This window comes from Bombina bombina, chromosome 8, assembly GCF_027579735.1.
Source record: "Bombina bombina isolate aBomBom1 chromosome 8, aBomBom1.pri, whole genome shotgun sequence".
In the NCBI taxonomy this organism is placed as follows: domain Eukaryota; kingdom Metazoa; phylum Chordata; class Amphibia; order Anura; family Bombinatoridae; genus Bombina; species Bombina bombina.
In genome coordinates, this window is record NC_069506.1 from 125,574,343 (window position 1) to 125,592,469 (window position 18,127).

Sequence of the window (18,127 nt, forward strand, 5' to 3'; positions counted from 1 at the left end):
GTTGGGGAAGAGAATATCCCACAAGTAAGGATGACGCCGTGGACCGGACACACCGTTGGAGAAAGAAATTTATCAGGTAAACATAAATTCTGTTATTTATTTAAAATGGAGTACATTCGTTCTTTGTTGAAGAAGGTTTGATTATATTGGATATTGAGAAGACTAGTCCTCTTGATTTTATAGCTAGTAAACATTTAAATTCTGTTTATAAACCTCCTGTGGTTATTTCAGAGGTGTTTTTCAGTTCCTGATGCTATTTCTGATATGATTTCTAATGAATGGAATATGTTTGGTGGTACTTTTATTCCTTCTTTAAGGTTTAAAAAATTGTATCCTTTGCCAGCAGTTAGATTGGAGTTTTGGGAAAAGATCCCCAAAGTTGATGGGGCTATCTCTACTCTTGCTAGATGTACTACTATTCCTACGGAAGATAGTATTTCTTTTAAAGATCCTTTAGATAGGAAACTTGAATCTTATCTAAGGAAAGCTTATTTATTTTCAGGTCTTCTTCGTAGGCCTGCAATTTCCTTGGCTGATGTTGCAGCTGCTTCAACTTTTTGGTTGGAAACTTTAGTGCAACAAGTATCGAATCATGATTTGTCTAGCATTGTTAACTTGATTCAACATGCTAATAATTTCATTATGCCATTTTTTGATATCATTAAAAATTGATGTTAAATCTCTGTCTTTAGCTATTTTAGCTAGAAGAGCTTTGTGGCTTAAATCTTGGAATGCTGATATGACTTCTAAATCCAGATTGCTATTTCTTTCCTTCCAAGGTAATAAATTATTTGGTTCAGTTGGATTCAATAATTTCAACTGTCACTGGGTGAAGGGAGTTTTTTTTGCCTCAAGATAAGATCTAAGGGTAAATCTAAAGCTTCTAACCGTTTTTGTTCTTAAATAAGGAACAGAAACCTAATTCTTCCCAAAGGAATTTGTTTCCAATTGGAAGCCTTCTTCAAATTGGAATAGATCAAAGCCAGCCCCTAAGTCCGCATGAAGGTGCGGCTCTTATTCCAGCTCAGCTGGTAGGGGGCAGATTAAGATTTTTCTAAGATGTTTGGATCAATTCGGTCCAAAATCATTAGATTCAGAATATTGTCTCTCAGGGGTACAGAATAGGATTCAGAGTAAGTCCGCCTGTGAGAAGATTTTTCTCTCACGCATTCCAGCAAACCCAGTAAAGGCTCAGGCTTTCCTGAAGTGTGTTTCAGACCTGGAGTTATCTGGGGTAATCATGCCAGTTCCGTTGGAGAAACAGGGTCTGGGGTTTTATTCAAATCTATTCATTGTCCCAAAGAAAGTAATTTCATTTAGACCAGTTTTGGATCTAAAAATTTTGAATTGATATGTAAGAGTACCAACTTTCAAAATGGTGACTATAAGGTCTATTCTGCTTTTTGTTCAGCAAGGGCATTATATGGATGCATATCTTCATATTCCAATTCATCCAGATTGCTTTCAATTTCTCTTTTTTAGACAAGCATTACCAATTTGTTGCTCTTCCTTTTTTGGCCTAGCGACAGCTCTAGGAATCTTTTCAAAGGTTCTTGGTGTCCTACTCTCTGTTATCAGAGAGCGGGGTGTAGCGGTGTTTCCTTATTTGGACGATATCTTGGTACTTGCTCAGTCTTTATGTTCTGCAGAATCTCACACAAATCAACTACTGTTTTTTCTTCAAAGACATGGTTGGAGCATCAATTTACCAAAAAGTTCCTTGATTCCTCAGACAAGGGTCACCTTTTTAGGTTTCCAGATAGATTCAGTGTCCATGACTCTGTCTCTAACAGACAAGAGACAATTTAAATTGGTTTCAGCTTGTTGGAACCTTCAGTCTCTATTATTCCCTTCAGTAGCTATGTGCATGGAAGTTTTAGGTCTCATGACTGCAGCATCGGACGCGATTCTCTTTGCTCGTTTTTATATGAGACCTCTCCAGCTTTGTATGCTGAATCAATGGTGTAGGGATTATACAAGGATATCACAATTAATATCCTTAAATCCCAATGTTCGACTATCTCTGACTTGGTGGTTAGATTACCAACGTATAGTTCTAGGGGCCTCTTTGGTTCGTCCAACCTGGACTGTGATCACAACAGATGCGAGTCTTTTTAGGTTGGGGAGCTGTTTGGGGATCTCTGACAGCACAAGGGGTTTGGAAATCTCAAGAGGCGAGATTACCAATCAGTATTTGGAACTCCATGCAATTTTCAGGGCTCTTCAGGCTGGGCCTCTGTTGAAGAGAGAACTGATTCATTTGTTTTCAGACAGACAATATCACAGCTGTGGCATATGTCAATGATCAGGGTGGGACTCACAGTCCCCTAGCTATGATAGAAGTATCTTGAATACTTTCTTGGGTGGAATCCAGCTCTTGTCTAACTTCTGTGGTACATATCCCAGGTGTAGACAATTGGAAAGCGGAATATCTTAGCCGTCAGACTTTACATCCGGAAGAGAGGTCTCTCCATCCAGATGTGTTTTCTCAGATTGTTCAGATGTGGGGTCTTCCAGAAATAGATCTGATGGCTTCTCATCTAAACAAGAAACTTCCTAGGTACCTGTCCAGGTCCAGGGATCTTCAGGCGGAAGCAGTGGATGCATTGACACTTCCTTGGTGCTACCAACCTGCTTATATTTTCCCCCCGCTAGTTCTTCTTCCAAGAGTGATATCCAAAATCATCATGGAACAGTCATTTGTATTGCTGGTAGCTCCAGCATGGCCTCACAGGTTTTGGTATGCGAATCTTGTTCGGATGTCCAGTTGCCAACCTTGGCCTCTTCCATTTAGGTCGGATCTTCTGTCTCAAGGTCCGTTTTTTCCATCAGGATTTCAAATCATTAAATTTGAAGGTATGGGAATTGAACACCTAGTGCTTAGTCATAGAGGTTTCTCTGACTCCGTGATTAATACTAGGTTACAGGCTCGTAAATCTGTTTCTAGAAAGATTTATTATCGAGTTTGGAAGACTTATTTTCATGGTGTTCTTCTCATAAATTCGTTTGGCATTCTTTCAGAATTCCTAGAATTTTTCAGTTTCTTCAGGATGGTTTGGATAAGGTTTTGACTGCAAGTTCCTTGTAGGGACAAATCTTTGCTCTTTCTGTCTTATTTCACAGAAAGATTGCTAAGCTTCCTGATATTCACTGTTTTTTACAGGCTTTGGTTTGTATCAAGCCTGTCATTAAATCAATCTCTGCTCCTTGGAGTTTTAATTTGGTTTTGAAGGCTTTACAGGCTCCTCCATTTGAGCCTATGCATTCTTTGGATATTAAACTACTTTCTTGGAAAGTGTTGTTCCTTTTGGCCATCTCTTCTGGTAGAAGAGTTTCTGAATTATCTACTCTTTATTGTGAATCTCCTTTTCTGATTTTTCATCATTTAAATTCTTTCCTAAGGTTGTGATTTCTAACAACATGAATAGAGAAATTGTTGTCCCTTCCTTGTGTCCTAATCCTAAGAATTCTTTGGAGAAATCCTTCCATTCTTTGGATGTGGTAAGAGCTTTGAAATATTATGTTGAAGCTACTAAAGATTTCAGGAAGACTTCTAGTCTATTTGTTATCTTTTCTGGTTCTAGGAAAGGTCAGAGGGCTTCTGCCGTTTCCTTGGCTTCGTGGTTAAAGCTTTGGTTTCATTCAGCTAATTTGGGGTCGGGTCAAGCCCCGTATCAGAGAATTACAGCTCATTCTACTAGATCAGTCTCCACTTCGTGGGCTTTTAAGAATGAAGCTTCAGTTGATCAGATTTGCAAAGCAGCAACTTGGTCTTCTTTGCATACATTTACTAAATTCTACCGTTTTTGATGTATTCGCTTCTTCGAAGCAGTTTTTGGTAGAAAAGTTCTTCAGGCAGCTGTTTCAGTTTGATTCTTCTGCTTATGTTTTAAGTTTTTTCTTTTCATTTAATGAGAATGAATTTATATTTTGGGTTGTGGATTATTTTTTCAGCGAGAAATGGCTGTTTTTATTTTTATCCCTCCCTCTCTAGTGACTCTTGCGTGGAGTTCCACATCTTGGGTATTGCTATCCCATACGTCACTAGCTCATGGACTCTTGCCAATTACATAAAAGAAAACATAATTTATGTAAGAACTTACCTGATAAATTAATTTCTTTCATATTGCAAGAGTCCATGAGGCCCACCCTTTTTGTGGTGGTTATGATTTTTTGTATAAAGCACAATTATTTCCAAATTCCTTTGTCGATGCTTTTTACTCCTTTCTTTATCACCCCACTTCTTGGCTATTCATTAAACTGAATTGTGGGTGTGGTGGGGGGTGTATTTATAGGCATTTTGAGGTTTAGGAAACTTTGCCCCTCCTGGTAGGATTGTATATCCCATACGTCACTAGCTCATGGACTCTTGCCAATATGAAAGAAATTAATTTTTTAGGTAAGTTCTTACATAAATTATGTTTTTTAACAGCTCCATAAACAATCGGTGTTGATGAGTTTTGCTGCCTGCTTTCTTCTCTCAAGTCCATGGCAGAGGCGATGCTACTATCTGTCACACTTGAAGGGCCGTGTTCCTGCTCCACGGCGTAGATTCCGGTAAGATTGTTTCATTTTACTTTCTTCATGATTGTATTGTACTACAAGTGTTTTCCCGAGAGGCTACCACCTTGCGGGACTAACTATAATTAGGGTCTCAGTGAGGCTCCTTTTTGTATCGAGGAATCAAGGGTTAATATCTCCTGAGGGGGTTATTGAACAGGGGTGTCTTTAATCATGTTTGTTATGCGATTCGACCTGCTTATGTGTAGTGTTACTTAGGCTCATGGCTTGTGGAACATAACTGCCTTGAAATTAACGCGGCCTTTGCGGTCGGCGCACTTTTTTTGGACTGCATGGCTTACCTTGTGACCGGGCGTGGTCACGTTTTTGACTCGCCGGTTCCGCATTCCTGACTGTATGGCAACGGAAAAATTCTGGTTTTCTGGTGCATAGAAGGTGGTGAGTGCCCCAGCCATTGTGGGTATAAGGTGCCGTTTAGATTTTTTTCAAATTTGGTCCATATTTTTGTATTCATATCTCAGTTATGAAGGACTCTGATGTTGAGATTGAAGTAGCCTCTGATTCAGATTCTATTTATTGCGAAGAATACGAATCGGCCCAGATGAAACATGATAGTCAGTTATATTCCGTAGGCCAATTTAGAGGGCTCGATTCCTCGGGATCGGGGAATCAGGGGACTGCTGAGCCATCCACCTCTGGGGGTTCTGTCTTTCGAAAGGTGAGTTCCCTACCACTTACTGTTACTACACGTGTAGGTGACCCAGATTATGCTTATCCCTCCCTGGATGGTGGTTTGTTCCCTCCGGAGGTAGCGGCACATTGCCATATGCAAATACTTATAGCGTTAGCACATCTGCAGCTTTCAGATGTCTGCTTAAGATTATGTTTGTGTCCCGTCAACCCGGGTCCCCCAGGCATGGGGTGGCCCAATCAGCTCTCCGGGGGAGTGACTGGTCCTGAGGCTCCAGCAGAGGTGTGCTGTGCTTTTAGACTGGTGCGCCTTCGTGTTCTGCTACGACATGTTTTGGCGTTGTTGGAGGATCCCATCCTTAATGGATATAGGAGTTCTCAGTCTTCTACTTCGAATAGCACAGAGAATTAAATATATGGGAATGAAGTAATCTTCGTATAGTCTGATCATTTAGTATCCTTTCTAGTCTGAGCTTGGACAAACAGGTTTCCGTTGGGCTAGTCCTGCGGGTGTGTCTGTTCTCCTTCTGCGAGAACCTACGGGTTGCCTTTCCTTTTATTTAATCCAGTGAGGATTACTTTTATTTGATTTAAAGAGCTCATGTTTTGTTTTATATTCCTTCGGGAATTTTCCTTCTGGAATCGATACTCGCGATTTCCTGATCGCACTGGTTACTTCTACGGAAGTTTGTTTTGGGGACGCGTTTAGTCCTATGTTTGTCTGTTGTTTATTTCTCCCTCCCTGGGGGTGAATATTACGGCCTTGACATTAATGACTAAGGTTCAGTTCCTTCTGTCTTGAGGCCTATTTCAAACACGTGGCGCCTGTTCTGCCTGGCTGGTCCGGTTTGGGCGTTGTGTGATTGCATTATTTGTGTTTTTCTTATCTTGTTTTTAATGGCTAAGTTTCAGCTCCTTCTGTCTTGAGGCCTATTTCAAACACGTGGCGCCTGTTCTGCCTGGCTGGTCCGGTTTTGGCGTTGTGTGATTGCATTATTTGTGTTTTTCTTATCTTGTTTTTACAAGTGCCATCTAAGCATTCTGAGGGGACCTGAGGGTCCGTTGGGTATGGGAAGTCCTCATCAGCCTTTCGTGCTGGTCGTCTGGGACTCGGTGGAGTTCAAGTGCGTCACACTCTGTTGTTTCCGATATGTCGGGATTTGAGTGTTTCCTTCCCTGCGTGGGTTGAGGATTTAGTGCCTCCTTCCCGCCGTTATGGGCGATTTTGCCCTTCAAGGGCAATTGGAATTGTCCTTCTGGACTTGTTCTTTTTGGGACTGTTCCTTTGGGTTAAGTTCTCTGGACTTTGTCCATTTTCTCCTTTGCGGTTGAGGCTGCCTTATGGGAGGGCCTTGCGGTCTTTCCTACTCTGTGATTTAGGCGTTCCTTATTAGGAATTATAGGCTATGTGGTCTCTTTATCCTGGCTCCCTCTAGGGGTTGTTTACGGGGGTTTGGGATGCTATGCATTCTTTTTCCTTGGATATAGTCCTCTGGTTCTGTACTCTGAGGAGATTATGGAGACTAGCCTTTATTAACTCGCTCTTCGGGTGACTTCATTCCCGATATTTCCCCTTGGTTCTGGAAGTTGGGTGTTTGTACACCTGTTGGGCTTAGAATCTTAGTGGTTCTGTCGTGCCCTAGCTCTTTCAGAGTTGGACTCCTGTAAGGGGTGTTCCCTTCCACTTGGGTTGGGATTTATGAGTGAGTCCTAGACCCGCTCGCCGGGTTAGTCTTATCCTCTGTGTAGTCTTTTATTCAGACGGGGTATGGTGTTTCCTGGAGTATTGTTGGTTTAAACAATTCTGGGGCTTGGGCCTTACGTTTTTCTGGATCTTTCTGGGCCTTAGCCAGCTGGTCAGATTAGGGGTTAGCTCCATGGTTTCACTACCTGGATCCCGCTGTGGGTGCAGGTACTCTTTCTTCATGACCTTATCTGGTATTCTTTTCCCGAATTTTATGATCCTATAGCTGGTTCAGGAGCTCTAATTTTCCAGGGAACATAGACTATATCTTATGGTCTCGCTAGTTGAGCTACTAGCAGCTTGGCCAGGAGTTCTGTGTGCTCAGGCTCCTCAGGACCTGCCTTGTTCTTGAATGGTATGTGCTTCCCTTTTCATTTTCCTCAGTGGTGCCTGGATGGGGGGTTGCCTTTCTTAAAGAGGTGAGGTTTTCCTCTCTCTGGAGGAAATAAAACCATTAAACAAATAAATAGACGGATATATGGGCCAGAGCTGCTTAAACTAATTTAACATAAATGGGCAGACATAAAGTTAATAAAATATGCAGTGTGCTAGAGGTATGCAAATTATGACTAGCACAGCCTGTAATTACAAAGTCATGGTAATATATACATTTAAAATAAGAAAATAAAAATAATAACCACTAATTATACAAACACATACAATAAAAACAACTTTGTAGCTAAAATATAATAAAGAAACTGTCTTCCAGAAGGCTACCTGTTAGTTAGCAGAGGGTAGATTAAACAGCTGAGTGTAAAATCTTTTTATTTTCTTTGAGTTCTGGGGCAGGAATATATTTCAAACCAGGCTGAAGGAGAGAGATATATTAGGGTGCTACCTTTTAAAAGAGGTATTATGTACTTTAGTTTTTTAAGATCCTAAGGTATCTGAGGACAAGTCTGCTAAACATTTGGATTTAATTTTTAAACCTACTGCTAAATCTTTCAATCCTTCGGCTAGGTTTAAGAAAATGTATCCTTTGTCAGCTTCTAATGTTGAGCTTTGGGAAACAGTTCATAAGGTGGATGGGGCTATTTCTACCTTGGCTAGGTGTACTATCATTCCTTTGGAAGATAGTTTTTCATTTAAGGATCCTATGGATAGGAAATTGGAATCCTTTCATTGAAGTGCTTTCCAGCAAGCAGGTTTTGTTTTTAGGCTAGCAGTGAGCGTTGCATGTGTGGCTGCAGCTTCTTCTGTTTGGTTGGATAGTCAATTTGAGAAGTTTTTCAGATGATTCTTGTAGTGGAGATTTTCTTAACCCTTTGGGTCTACTGGAGTCTGCCACTGCTTTCATTTGTGGTGCAGTTATTGACATAATTAAGATTAATTCTAAGAGTATGTCATTAGCAGTTCTTTATAGAGGGCTTTGTTGTTAAAGTCCTGGTCAGCTGATATATTTAACATATCCAGAATTTTATCTCTTTCTTTTCTGGGTTAGATTCCATTATTTCTACTGGGACAGGAGGTAAGGGAACTTTTCTTCCCCAAAACAAGAAACCTAAGGGTAAATTTTAAGCTTCTAATAATTTTTGTTCATTTCGTTAGAGTAAGGGACAAAAATCCTCTTCCTCCTCTCAGAGACAAGGATCTTCTAATTTGGCATGGAAGCCACGTTGAAATTGGAACAGATCTAAACAATCTATGAAACCTACTCCCTCATCCAAGTCAGCATGAAGGTGAAGCCCCCAATCCAGATATTCTGGTAGGGGCATGTTATGCCTTTTTCAGGACGTTTGGTCTCAGTCTGTTCAGGATCCCTGGGTTCTGAATATCGTTTCTCAGGGTTATCGAATATGTTTCAGGGTGAGGACTCTCAGAGGAAGGTTTCTTCTGTCTCATGTTCCAAAGACTCCTTTAAAAGCAAAAGCCTTCTTTCAGTCTGTTTCAGATCTGAAATCCATGGGAGTCATTGTTCCAGTTCCAATTTTGGAACAGGGGTTGGGTTTCTTTTTTTTTTTTTTAAAAAAAAACAATTTTTATTGAAGCTTCCAGTGCACAATACAAAATGCAGACATGTATACAGTTATGCAAAGTGGAAACTTACATAGTTTCTGATTAAACCAAACAAAACATATTACAACTTAACTTGGTATAACAGTGTTCCACAAATTATCCCTGCAAATTTCTAATGCCATACCTGTATGGCTTAGTACCCACTCGTTGTAGCGTTAGTTCACCCACCAGCAAGTCCAATGCTATCAAGTCCATACCCAACATGCCCCCGTCAAATCTCACATCAATTAAATATTGTCAATAAATGATTCCCACATGATCTTCATCAGCAAAAACGTGTCCCTCCTATTATTTTTCATGTAAGCATACTCTTCAAGGGACATGATGAATTGAAATTGAGAGTACCAGACAGCCACACTCGGGCTGTACTGAGACTTCCAATTTTTTGCGATCAATTTTTTTAAACTGTTGCCAGCAATGAAAATCAACTTTTTCTTATGTGTTGGTATTTTGTTAGGTAAAACATTTAGTAACCATATATGGGGGTCTGCGGGTAAGTTCAGTTCCGTCATTGTATTTGTTGCTTTAACTATAGAGGTCCAGATCGGGGCTATCAATGGGCATGTCCACCATATGTGAATCATGGATCCCAGTCCCCCACCGCATCTCCAACATTTATGAGAGGCCGAGGGGAACAGTTTATTAATCCTCGCTGGGGTGAGATACCATCTTTGTATTAGCTTTAAGTTTAATTCTATAAGACTACTTGATATAGAGACCTTAGTAACATTAGTGAACATTTTTGAAATATCGATTATAGACAAATCATTATCTAGCTCTTCGTTCCACCTATCTATATAATATGGAGTGTAACCTATTGGGGTTTTTTGTAGCAATGTATACATTAATGATAAAGTCTTTCTAGCGGGGGAACTAGACTGACACAGGGTTTCAAAGGGAGTAAGGGGTCTAAGCAGATTAAGTTTCTCAGGGTGCTTGAATATGTAGGAATGACATTGACGGAGAGAAAACCAGTTATTAAAGAAGGTTAAACCCCTCTCCATCAACTCATCAAGGTTAAAAAGTCTCGTCTCGTTGCCCAAGTGCACTAGCAATAATGCTCTAAGAGGGTTTTCTATGTGTTGAATCTTTTGTAGAAGGCCTATGGAGAGATCGGAATTTTCTGTGAGGGGTGTGAGCGGGGAGAACTGTGACGTGATATTCGGGTATTCCCTCAATACCTCCTTCCATACTGAGAAAGTTTCCATTAATATAGTGTTCTGTTTAAAGTCTGTGGATAAGTGCGGTGTTGATTGCCAGCATATCGTTCCTAAATGTGATTTTCCTGCTATGTCGTGTTCCAATGCCACCCACCTCTTAGTCTCGTAATTCTTAAACCAGTCTGCAATTCTCTGTAAAAAAACAGCCTGTCTGTATTTTTTTATATTGGGGACCCCCAATCCACCCTCGACCACAGGTAAACACATTAAGGTTTTATTAATTCTCGCTTTCTTTTTGTCCCATATGAAATCAAAAATTTTATTTTGTAAGGACGGTATAAAGCCCTTAGGCAGGGCGATGGGGAGTGTTTGCAACAGATATAAAATCCTGGGAAGTATATTCATTTTGATCGAGTTTATTTGGCCCAACCAGGAAATACCCTTAGATCTCCAGGAGGAGAGGTCGGCCGTGATAGCCCTTTGCAGAGCATCATAGTTCGCTTTAAACATCTCCTGACTAGATGTTGCTAAAAAGATACCCAAGTATTTTAGATTTTTTGTTTGTATGCGGAAGGGGCACTTCTGTGATAAGCGACAAAGGTAGTCAGCGTCACAGTGGACAGTGAGCATCTCAGATTTGGAGTTATTAATAAGAAAGTTTGAAGCGTGAAAGAAGGTGTCAAATTCATTCATAAGTCGGGGGATCGAAGAGATTGGGTCTGTTAAGAAAAATAGAACGTTGTCCGCATACAGAAGTAATTTATGTGTGGTGTTATGTATTTGAATCCCCATGATGTCTTCATTATTTCTGATAGTTATGGCCAACGTCTCTATGAAGCATGCGAAGATGAGTGGGGACAGAGGGCAACCCTGCCTAGTACCGTTTGATATCTGGAACGGGGTCGACAATATGCCATTAACTCTGATTTTAGCTATTGGGGAGCTATATAGGGCCATAACTTTAGATATGAAATGTGATCCCAGCCCAAACCCCTCCAGCGTGGCTCTCATGAAGTGCCAACAGACGCGGTCGAATGCTTTTTCCGCGTCCGTTGACACTATCGCTGATGTTATGTTATTTTGATTGATATGGTTCAGAATATGTAGAGCCCTTACAGTGTTGTCGCACGCCTCCCTATTCTGTATGAAACCGACTTGGTCGCCCTCTATAATACTAGGCAGCACTTGGGACAGTCTATTTGCTAGAATTTTCGCGTAAATCTTAAGATCCGAATTAAGTAGGGAAATTGGCCTAAAATTTTCTACACAGTCCGGGGGTTTCCCGGATTTAGGTAAGACCACGATATGTGCTTCTAACGCTGTAGGCGAAAAAGGGTCAGCTTCTGATATCTTATTAAAGAACTTTAGTAAGTGTGGTACAAGCAAAGCTTTATAGGTTTTGTAATAACCGTTAGTGTAGCCATCAGGCCCAGGGGCCTTACTGTTGGGGAGGTTCTTAATAACTTCTAGGATCTCCGAATGTTCAAATGTTTTATTCAAGGAGGCCTGTTGATCCACGCTAATTTGTGGGAGGGTAATATTATCTAGGTATTTTTTTATTAAAATAGATTTCTGTCCCTGTTCCGTTGGAAATTGCTGTGAAGTAGGGGATAAGTTATATAACTTTTTATAATATATCTGGAAAGCGTTGGCAATTTGTTGGGAGGTGTGCACCTTCTTCCCTTCACACCCTTTAATAGAAAGGACAAATTTTTTATTCGCTTTCCTTTTCAACTTTCTAGCAAAAAGGGAGCTACTCTTATTATCGTTTTCAAAATATGTCTGTTGCAATTTGAGGGCGTTTTTCTTACACTCAACATGAAGCATTTCATTAATTCGGGCCTTACAGTCAGCAATGTTCTGTGATAATGTGAGATCTGTTGGGTGTGATCTTCGTTGTGTTTCTAGATTGTTAAGCTCATTAAGAGTGTCATCCATTAGTTTTCTGGCCTGTTTATCGCGGTGTGATCTGGTGCTAATCATCTCTCCCCTGACAACTGCCTTATGTGCTTCCCATGTTAAGTTACAGTCAGGGTCATCGTCATCATTAAGAATAAAGTATTCTTCTATGACTTTACCAATTCGATCGCAAGCAATCGGGTCAGACAACAGGGTATCGTCCAGTCTCCATATATATTGATGTGTAGGGGTATGTGGCCAATCTAAGGAACACACGACCATTGCATGGTCGGACCATGTGTTAGGGGTGATTTCTATCTTAGTAACTCTAGAAAGATTAGTAACGTCCAACATGAAATAGTCTAGTCTAGAGTGTCTACGGTGTGGGTTGGAATAAAAAGTGTATTCCCTGGACTCTTGATGTATGATCCTCCATGTATCATGTAGGGTTAGATATTTTAAATTTTGTTTCACTGAGTTAATAACTTTGTGGGGTACGGAAGACAAGTTATTGGAGTTATCCCAGCATGGGTTTAAAGTGAGGTTGAAGTCCCCGCCCATTATAATGACACCCTTTGTCACTTCTAGAGTCACGTTAGTAAGGTGTTTGAAAAACACATCCTGCTTTAAGTTAGGTGCGTAAATATTAATCAGAGTGACAATTGTGTTTACCAATTTCCCCACCATAATGAGGAATCTTCCAGCTTTATCTTTGTACTTCTTAATAGGGGTGAAGGGAACACCCCTTCTTATTAAAATGGCTACCCCATTGGTTTTAACTGAATTCGATGCGTAATATGTGTCCCCAAACTTATACGAGAATGTTTTTGGTTCTCTACCTGAAACAAAATGTGTCTCCTGCATGAAGATTATGTCGCCCTTGCAGCGTACAATGTCACGAATAGCTATATTACGTTTATGTGGGCAATTTAACCCCTTAGTGTTAGCTGTTATAAAATTTAAACCCTTAGCTGACTGAGTCATGGGAGTGGTAGAAGGTGCAACAAATATTCATTGGCACTAGTGCACTGAGGCTAGGTCCATTGTAGGACAACGAGTTCTGTAGGTATATTGATGAGCGTGTAGGTGTAAGGACCCTCATACAATTGAGTGATATGTGAGCGGGCGTCTGGTTAGGGCATTGTGGAGCAGTTGTGGAACAAAACAATAAGTTCAACTTACAGTAAAACAAAAATACAAAAATACATAACAACAGTAATAAAAACAACAAAAAACATTGAGAATGTCACAAAGCATGACAACTGGAAGGAGGAATGCTCAGCGCAGACTCCAAAATTTGTGAATATTATTGGCAAGATAAGAGGAAATTAAAAATTAATAACATTAATTAGAGAAAAATCCTTTGTAAACACATGTTAAACTAGAGCACGGAAAACAGTTCAATGTGTGAGGGAGGGTTATCGACCCTTAGGCTATATGGGAAGACAGATTCCGCCTTTCCCCATAAAATGATGTCCACTGTCCCGGGAACAAGCTGCACAGTATAAACCAAGTGCAGAGGAACTGTCATTGTATAAGCTTAATTTAACAATATGTCCTATATTAGGAGTATTATCAATAACTGTGCAGATCTCACCCGTTCTAGAAGAGGGAGGAAGATTCAGGTCACCGAGTCCATACCCTGATCCATCTTTGGACTTGTTTCTTTCACGTTGCTTTTCTTGTGGCTGACTTTTGTCCAGCTTGAATTCTTGGTCTTGTTTGTAGCTTGAATCTCGGGGTTAAAACCTTTTATTGAAACATCTGAGATCCGGGGTAATTGGAATTTGATGTTCATCGCTTTGGAGAGCATATCCAGATCCTCAGGTGACTTGTAGGTATATGAATGGCCTTCATGTGATATCTGCAGACTAAACGGGAAACCCCATCTATACTTTATAGATCTTTCCTGAAGAGCTTTGGTAATAAAGCGCACATCCTTGCGTTTCTGAATGTAGTAGGGCTTAAGTCCAAGTATACTTGAAGTGAATGGTCCAGGTACATAATATTTTGAGATTTTCTAGCTTGCTGCCATATCTTCTCTTTGTCAGTGAAGCGTAGAAATTTTAAAATAGCATCTCTGGGTGGAGAACCTGGAGGAGGCGGAGGTCTAAGGGCTCTATGCGCTCTTTCTAGTTCCAGATCAGGACCATGCGGGTTTTGCAGTAACAATTTAAAGAGGCCCTGTAAATATTGATGCAAGTCGTTAAATGTAATGGCCTCCGGTAGGCCTCATAGGCGTAGGTTGTTCCGCCTCCCCCTATTATCCAGATCCTCCACTTTATCTTGTAAAGCCTCGATTTGTGCGTTAGAGACGGTGGTGTATGTAGATAGATTGTCATACATTGTGCTAAGAGAATCCTGGGAGTCTTCCACATACTCCATCCGATGCCCCAGTTCTTTTATATCCTTTTTCATGTTAACCAGTTCAGAGGTAATCAGTGACTTAAGTGTGTCGAAGTCTGCCTTTGTAGGTAAATTGGCTATGTTATCTTTAAGCTCTTTTATGCAGTCGTCAGACATGGTTGCAGATAAAGGTGATTCTGCAGATTTGACCCTTATAGTTAGGGGTTGGTCTGTTAAGGACGGATTAGGAGATGATGATCCCTGAAAGAAGCTGCTCACAGATTTAATGTTAGATGCTTGAGCTTTCTGCACTTTGTCAGGCCTAACAGACCGTCTGGACATGATATCTCAGTATTAAAGATCAGTATTCTGTGGTTGCAGATCTGTTGCTCTCTGTTGGAATGCACAAATGATCTTAGAGCAGTTTTTACATATTTTGAGTCTCTTGTCTAATAGAGTATTTTAACCGTCTAACAGTCCCCCAAGTGAAGTGCCGCAATAAAAACCCCAGCAGGGTGGGTGTCGTCAGCTTAGGCCTGATGAAACGTTGTGTAGCGTAATATAAGAATGATGTAACTAGCGGCATAGGTATTATGAAGAGCCCCTTCCAAGTTATGAGTCCTGCGAGCCACTTATGTCACGGTAAAATAGCATCCCCAGGGGTCAATATGGTTTTAAAGTGTAAGGCCAGACACGTGTGTAGTAATGTTAGCGTGCCATGCTTTGCCCAAGTGAGATATTCTGCTCGTCTTAATACATGTGGCCACCTTGATATTGAAAGCTCCGCTTATTCACTGTGTTGTCCTCCAGCATTAATAAAAATTGTCATCTCTTAACTCAATGCGATGAGCAACAAAATATGAGCGGGTGGTGACAGCTCATAGCCGGTCTGTGATCAGTTAAGATGGCGGCCGCGGCTCTCTCGGAGCAAACACACAGCCGCGATAGTAGCCATACCGCTCAAGGTATGATCAGTCCCTTTGACAACAGGGCTTCTTGCTTGATGAAGTAGAAAAAAAATTAGAGGCTCTCATCTTGCGATCATGATGAAGGAGTCTAACACTGGCACAGAGCTTCAGAGTCTAGCGGCCATTCACCAGCACGGCCAGGCTCCGCCCCAGGGGTTGGGTTTCTATTCAAATTGGTTTGTTGTTTCAAAGAAGGAAGGGACTTTTAGACCAGCTTTTGGATTTAAAAGCTCTGAACAAGTTTCTCAGGGTTCCAAATTTCAAGATGGAAACTATATTAACTATTCTACCTTTTGTGCAGCAAGGTTAGTTTATGTCCACAATAGATTCAAAGGATGCCTACCTTCATGTTCTTATTCACAAGGATCATTATCGGTTTCTAAGGTTTGTATTTCTGGACAAACTTTTTCAGTTTGTTGCTTTTCCATTTGGTCTGCCTACTGCTCCCAGAATATTTTCAAAAGTTCTCTAGGCTGTGATAAGAGCCCAGGGTATTTCAGTGTTTCCTTACCTGGATGATATCTTGGTACAGGCTCCATCTTTTCATTTAGCAGTATATCACAACAACAGATTTTTTTTTCTGGTTCTAGAAAAGGGCAGAAAGCTATAGCTGTTTATTTGGAATCTTGGCTTAGGCTTTTGATTCAGAAGGCTTACTTGGAGGTGGGTCTCCTCCTAAATGATTTACTGCCATTCAAGCAGTTCAGTTGCCACATCTTGGGCCTTTTAAGAATGAGGCTTCTGTGGATCAATTTTGCAAGGCAGATACTTGGTCTTCTTTGCATACTTTTACTAAATTCTACCATTTTTATGTTTTTGCTTCTTCTGAAGCAGCCTTTGGTAGGAAAATTCTTCAGGTTGCTTCTGATTGGTGTAGTTTTCCTAGGTTCTATTGGCTTACTTTTCAAAAATTCTAATCTATCTACGTATTGTGAAAAAAGAAAAAGGGATTATATATCATGCTCGTCCCGCATTCATTACTTGTGGACTTTTCTGCTTGGGTATTAGTTTCCCAGAACTAATGAATGGTAGACTCTCACTACATGTATGAAAAAAAACCATAATTTATGCTTTCCTGATAAATTCATCTTTCATGGTGATGAGTCTATGAGACCCCACCCTGTTTTTCTTTTGGTGGTTGCTTTCGTTTTCTTTTTGCACCTCTATTTTTCCCTGCTCTTTTTTTCTCTTATTACTTTTCCTACCTTTGTTGCTTGGCTATACATCAGATTAGTTTCTAGTAAGGAGGGGAGGGATTTAGGAATCTTTCTCTCCTCCTAGTGGCCAGGAAGTGTAATTCCCAGGAGTAAGGAATTGTGGACTCTCACCACCATGAATAATTTATCAGGTAAGCATAAATTATATTTTTTCTGGCTCCCATTTAAATCAATGGAACCTGAAAACAACCTTCTGCTATCATAATGCGGCTTGCTCAAAATAAAAACTAGAAAGCTTTGTAAATTGCTGCATGTTTAATCTTTTTCATCAGCCATTTAAATGGCTGTTGGCCATCCAAAAAAAGATTTACTCTACAAATGTGAATGAGGTATAAATATCTCCATACACAGTGGTGCTCACATCAGAGAAACAGTCATATTCTGGGTTTCATTGCTAAGCCTATATTCATTTAATATACAAATGTATGAGAAGAGGTTGTCCTACATGAGTTACAGTTACAAAAGGTGCCTGGTTTTTGAGAGGGGAAAAAAGATATGCCTTATTTTTATGCCAATGGAAAGATGACCCCTAATTTGTAACTATGTGAGTAATATGTACTCTTTTAATTAACGCCCATGTCTTTCATGTTAAATATTTATTAGTTACCCAAAGATTTGTAGGTTCCAGGGTGTCTGAGTTTTATTTTTTTTTTTTTTAATGAGATTTCTTAAGGAATAATCATTTTTTGGCTGTTGTATTAACAATTTCTTATTGGTAAGGGTAGAGCTTATGTGTATTTAACGGATTATTGTGCTATGTGGTTATGTCATTTGGCAGTCATTGGCAGGAGATGCCCTGATTCAGCAGCAAAATGAGGAGATTCGACAACTTCGTCAAGATTTGCACAGAGTTCAGCACGTGTGCACTTCAGCTGAGAAAGAGCTGCGGTATGAAAGGGAGAAAAACTTGGATTTGAAGAAGCAACATATGATGTTACAACAGGAAAATATCAAGGTTTGCTCTGACACACACTGCAGGATGGGACGTTTAGGTGTCTTTATTATGCAGTCCTATGAGAGAATGACTAAGCATTCAAAATTCAGGCTTAAAGGGACAGTCTACTCCAAATTTTTTATTGTTTCAAAAGATAGATAATACCTTTATTACCCATTCCCTAGTTTTGCACAGCCAACATGGTTATATTAATATACTTTTTACCTCTGTGATTACGTTATATCTAAGCCTCTGCAGACTGCCCGCTTATCTCGGGGCTATTTATTTATTTAGCACAATGTTATCTATTGGCACACATAAATTAGCAGTTTCTTATTGTGAAAAGCAAATAAAAAGCAAATAAAAAGCATGTGATAAGAGGCTGTCTGTAGTGGCTTAGCAATGGGCAAACATGTAGAGGTTTAAATGTTATAAAGTGTATTAATATAACAATGTTTGTTGTGCAAAGCTTGGGAATGAGTAATAAAGGCATTATCTATCTTTTTAAACAATAACATTTTTTGTGTAGACTGTCCCTTTAAAGGGACATTAAATACTAAATACATTTTCTAAGCATACTACTGAGTTTATTTCCCACCTCCCTATAGTCATGCGTGCCGCCATGTTGAAAC

The 18,127-nt window shown here is 40.1% G+C and overlaps 1 protein-coding gene across 1 annotated transcript in view; it reads left to right on the forward strand.

Moving 5' to 3' along the window:
* CCDC30 (coiled-coil domain containing 30) overlaps nucleotides 1-18,127 on the forward strand; it is a 380,612-nt gene that overhangs the window by 305,773 nt on the left and 56,712 nt on the right. Inside the window, exon 17 of the mRNA XM_053690989.1 lies at nucleotides 17,340-17,516. Within this exon, the coding sequence (XP_053546964.1) occupies nucleotides 17,340-17,516 (177 nt within the window). The remainder of the gene's footprint in view (nucleotides 1-17,339; nucleotides 17,517-18,127) is intronic.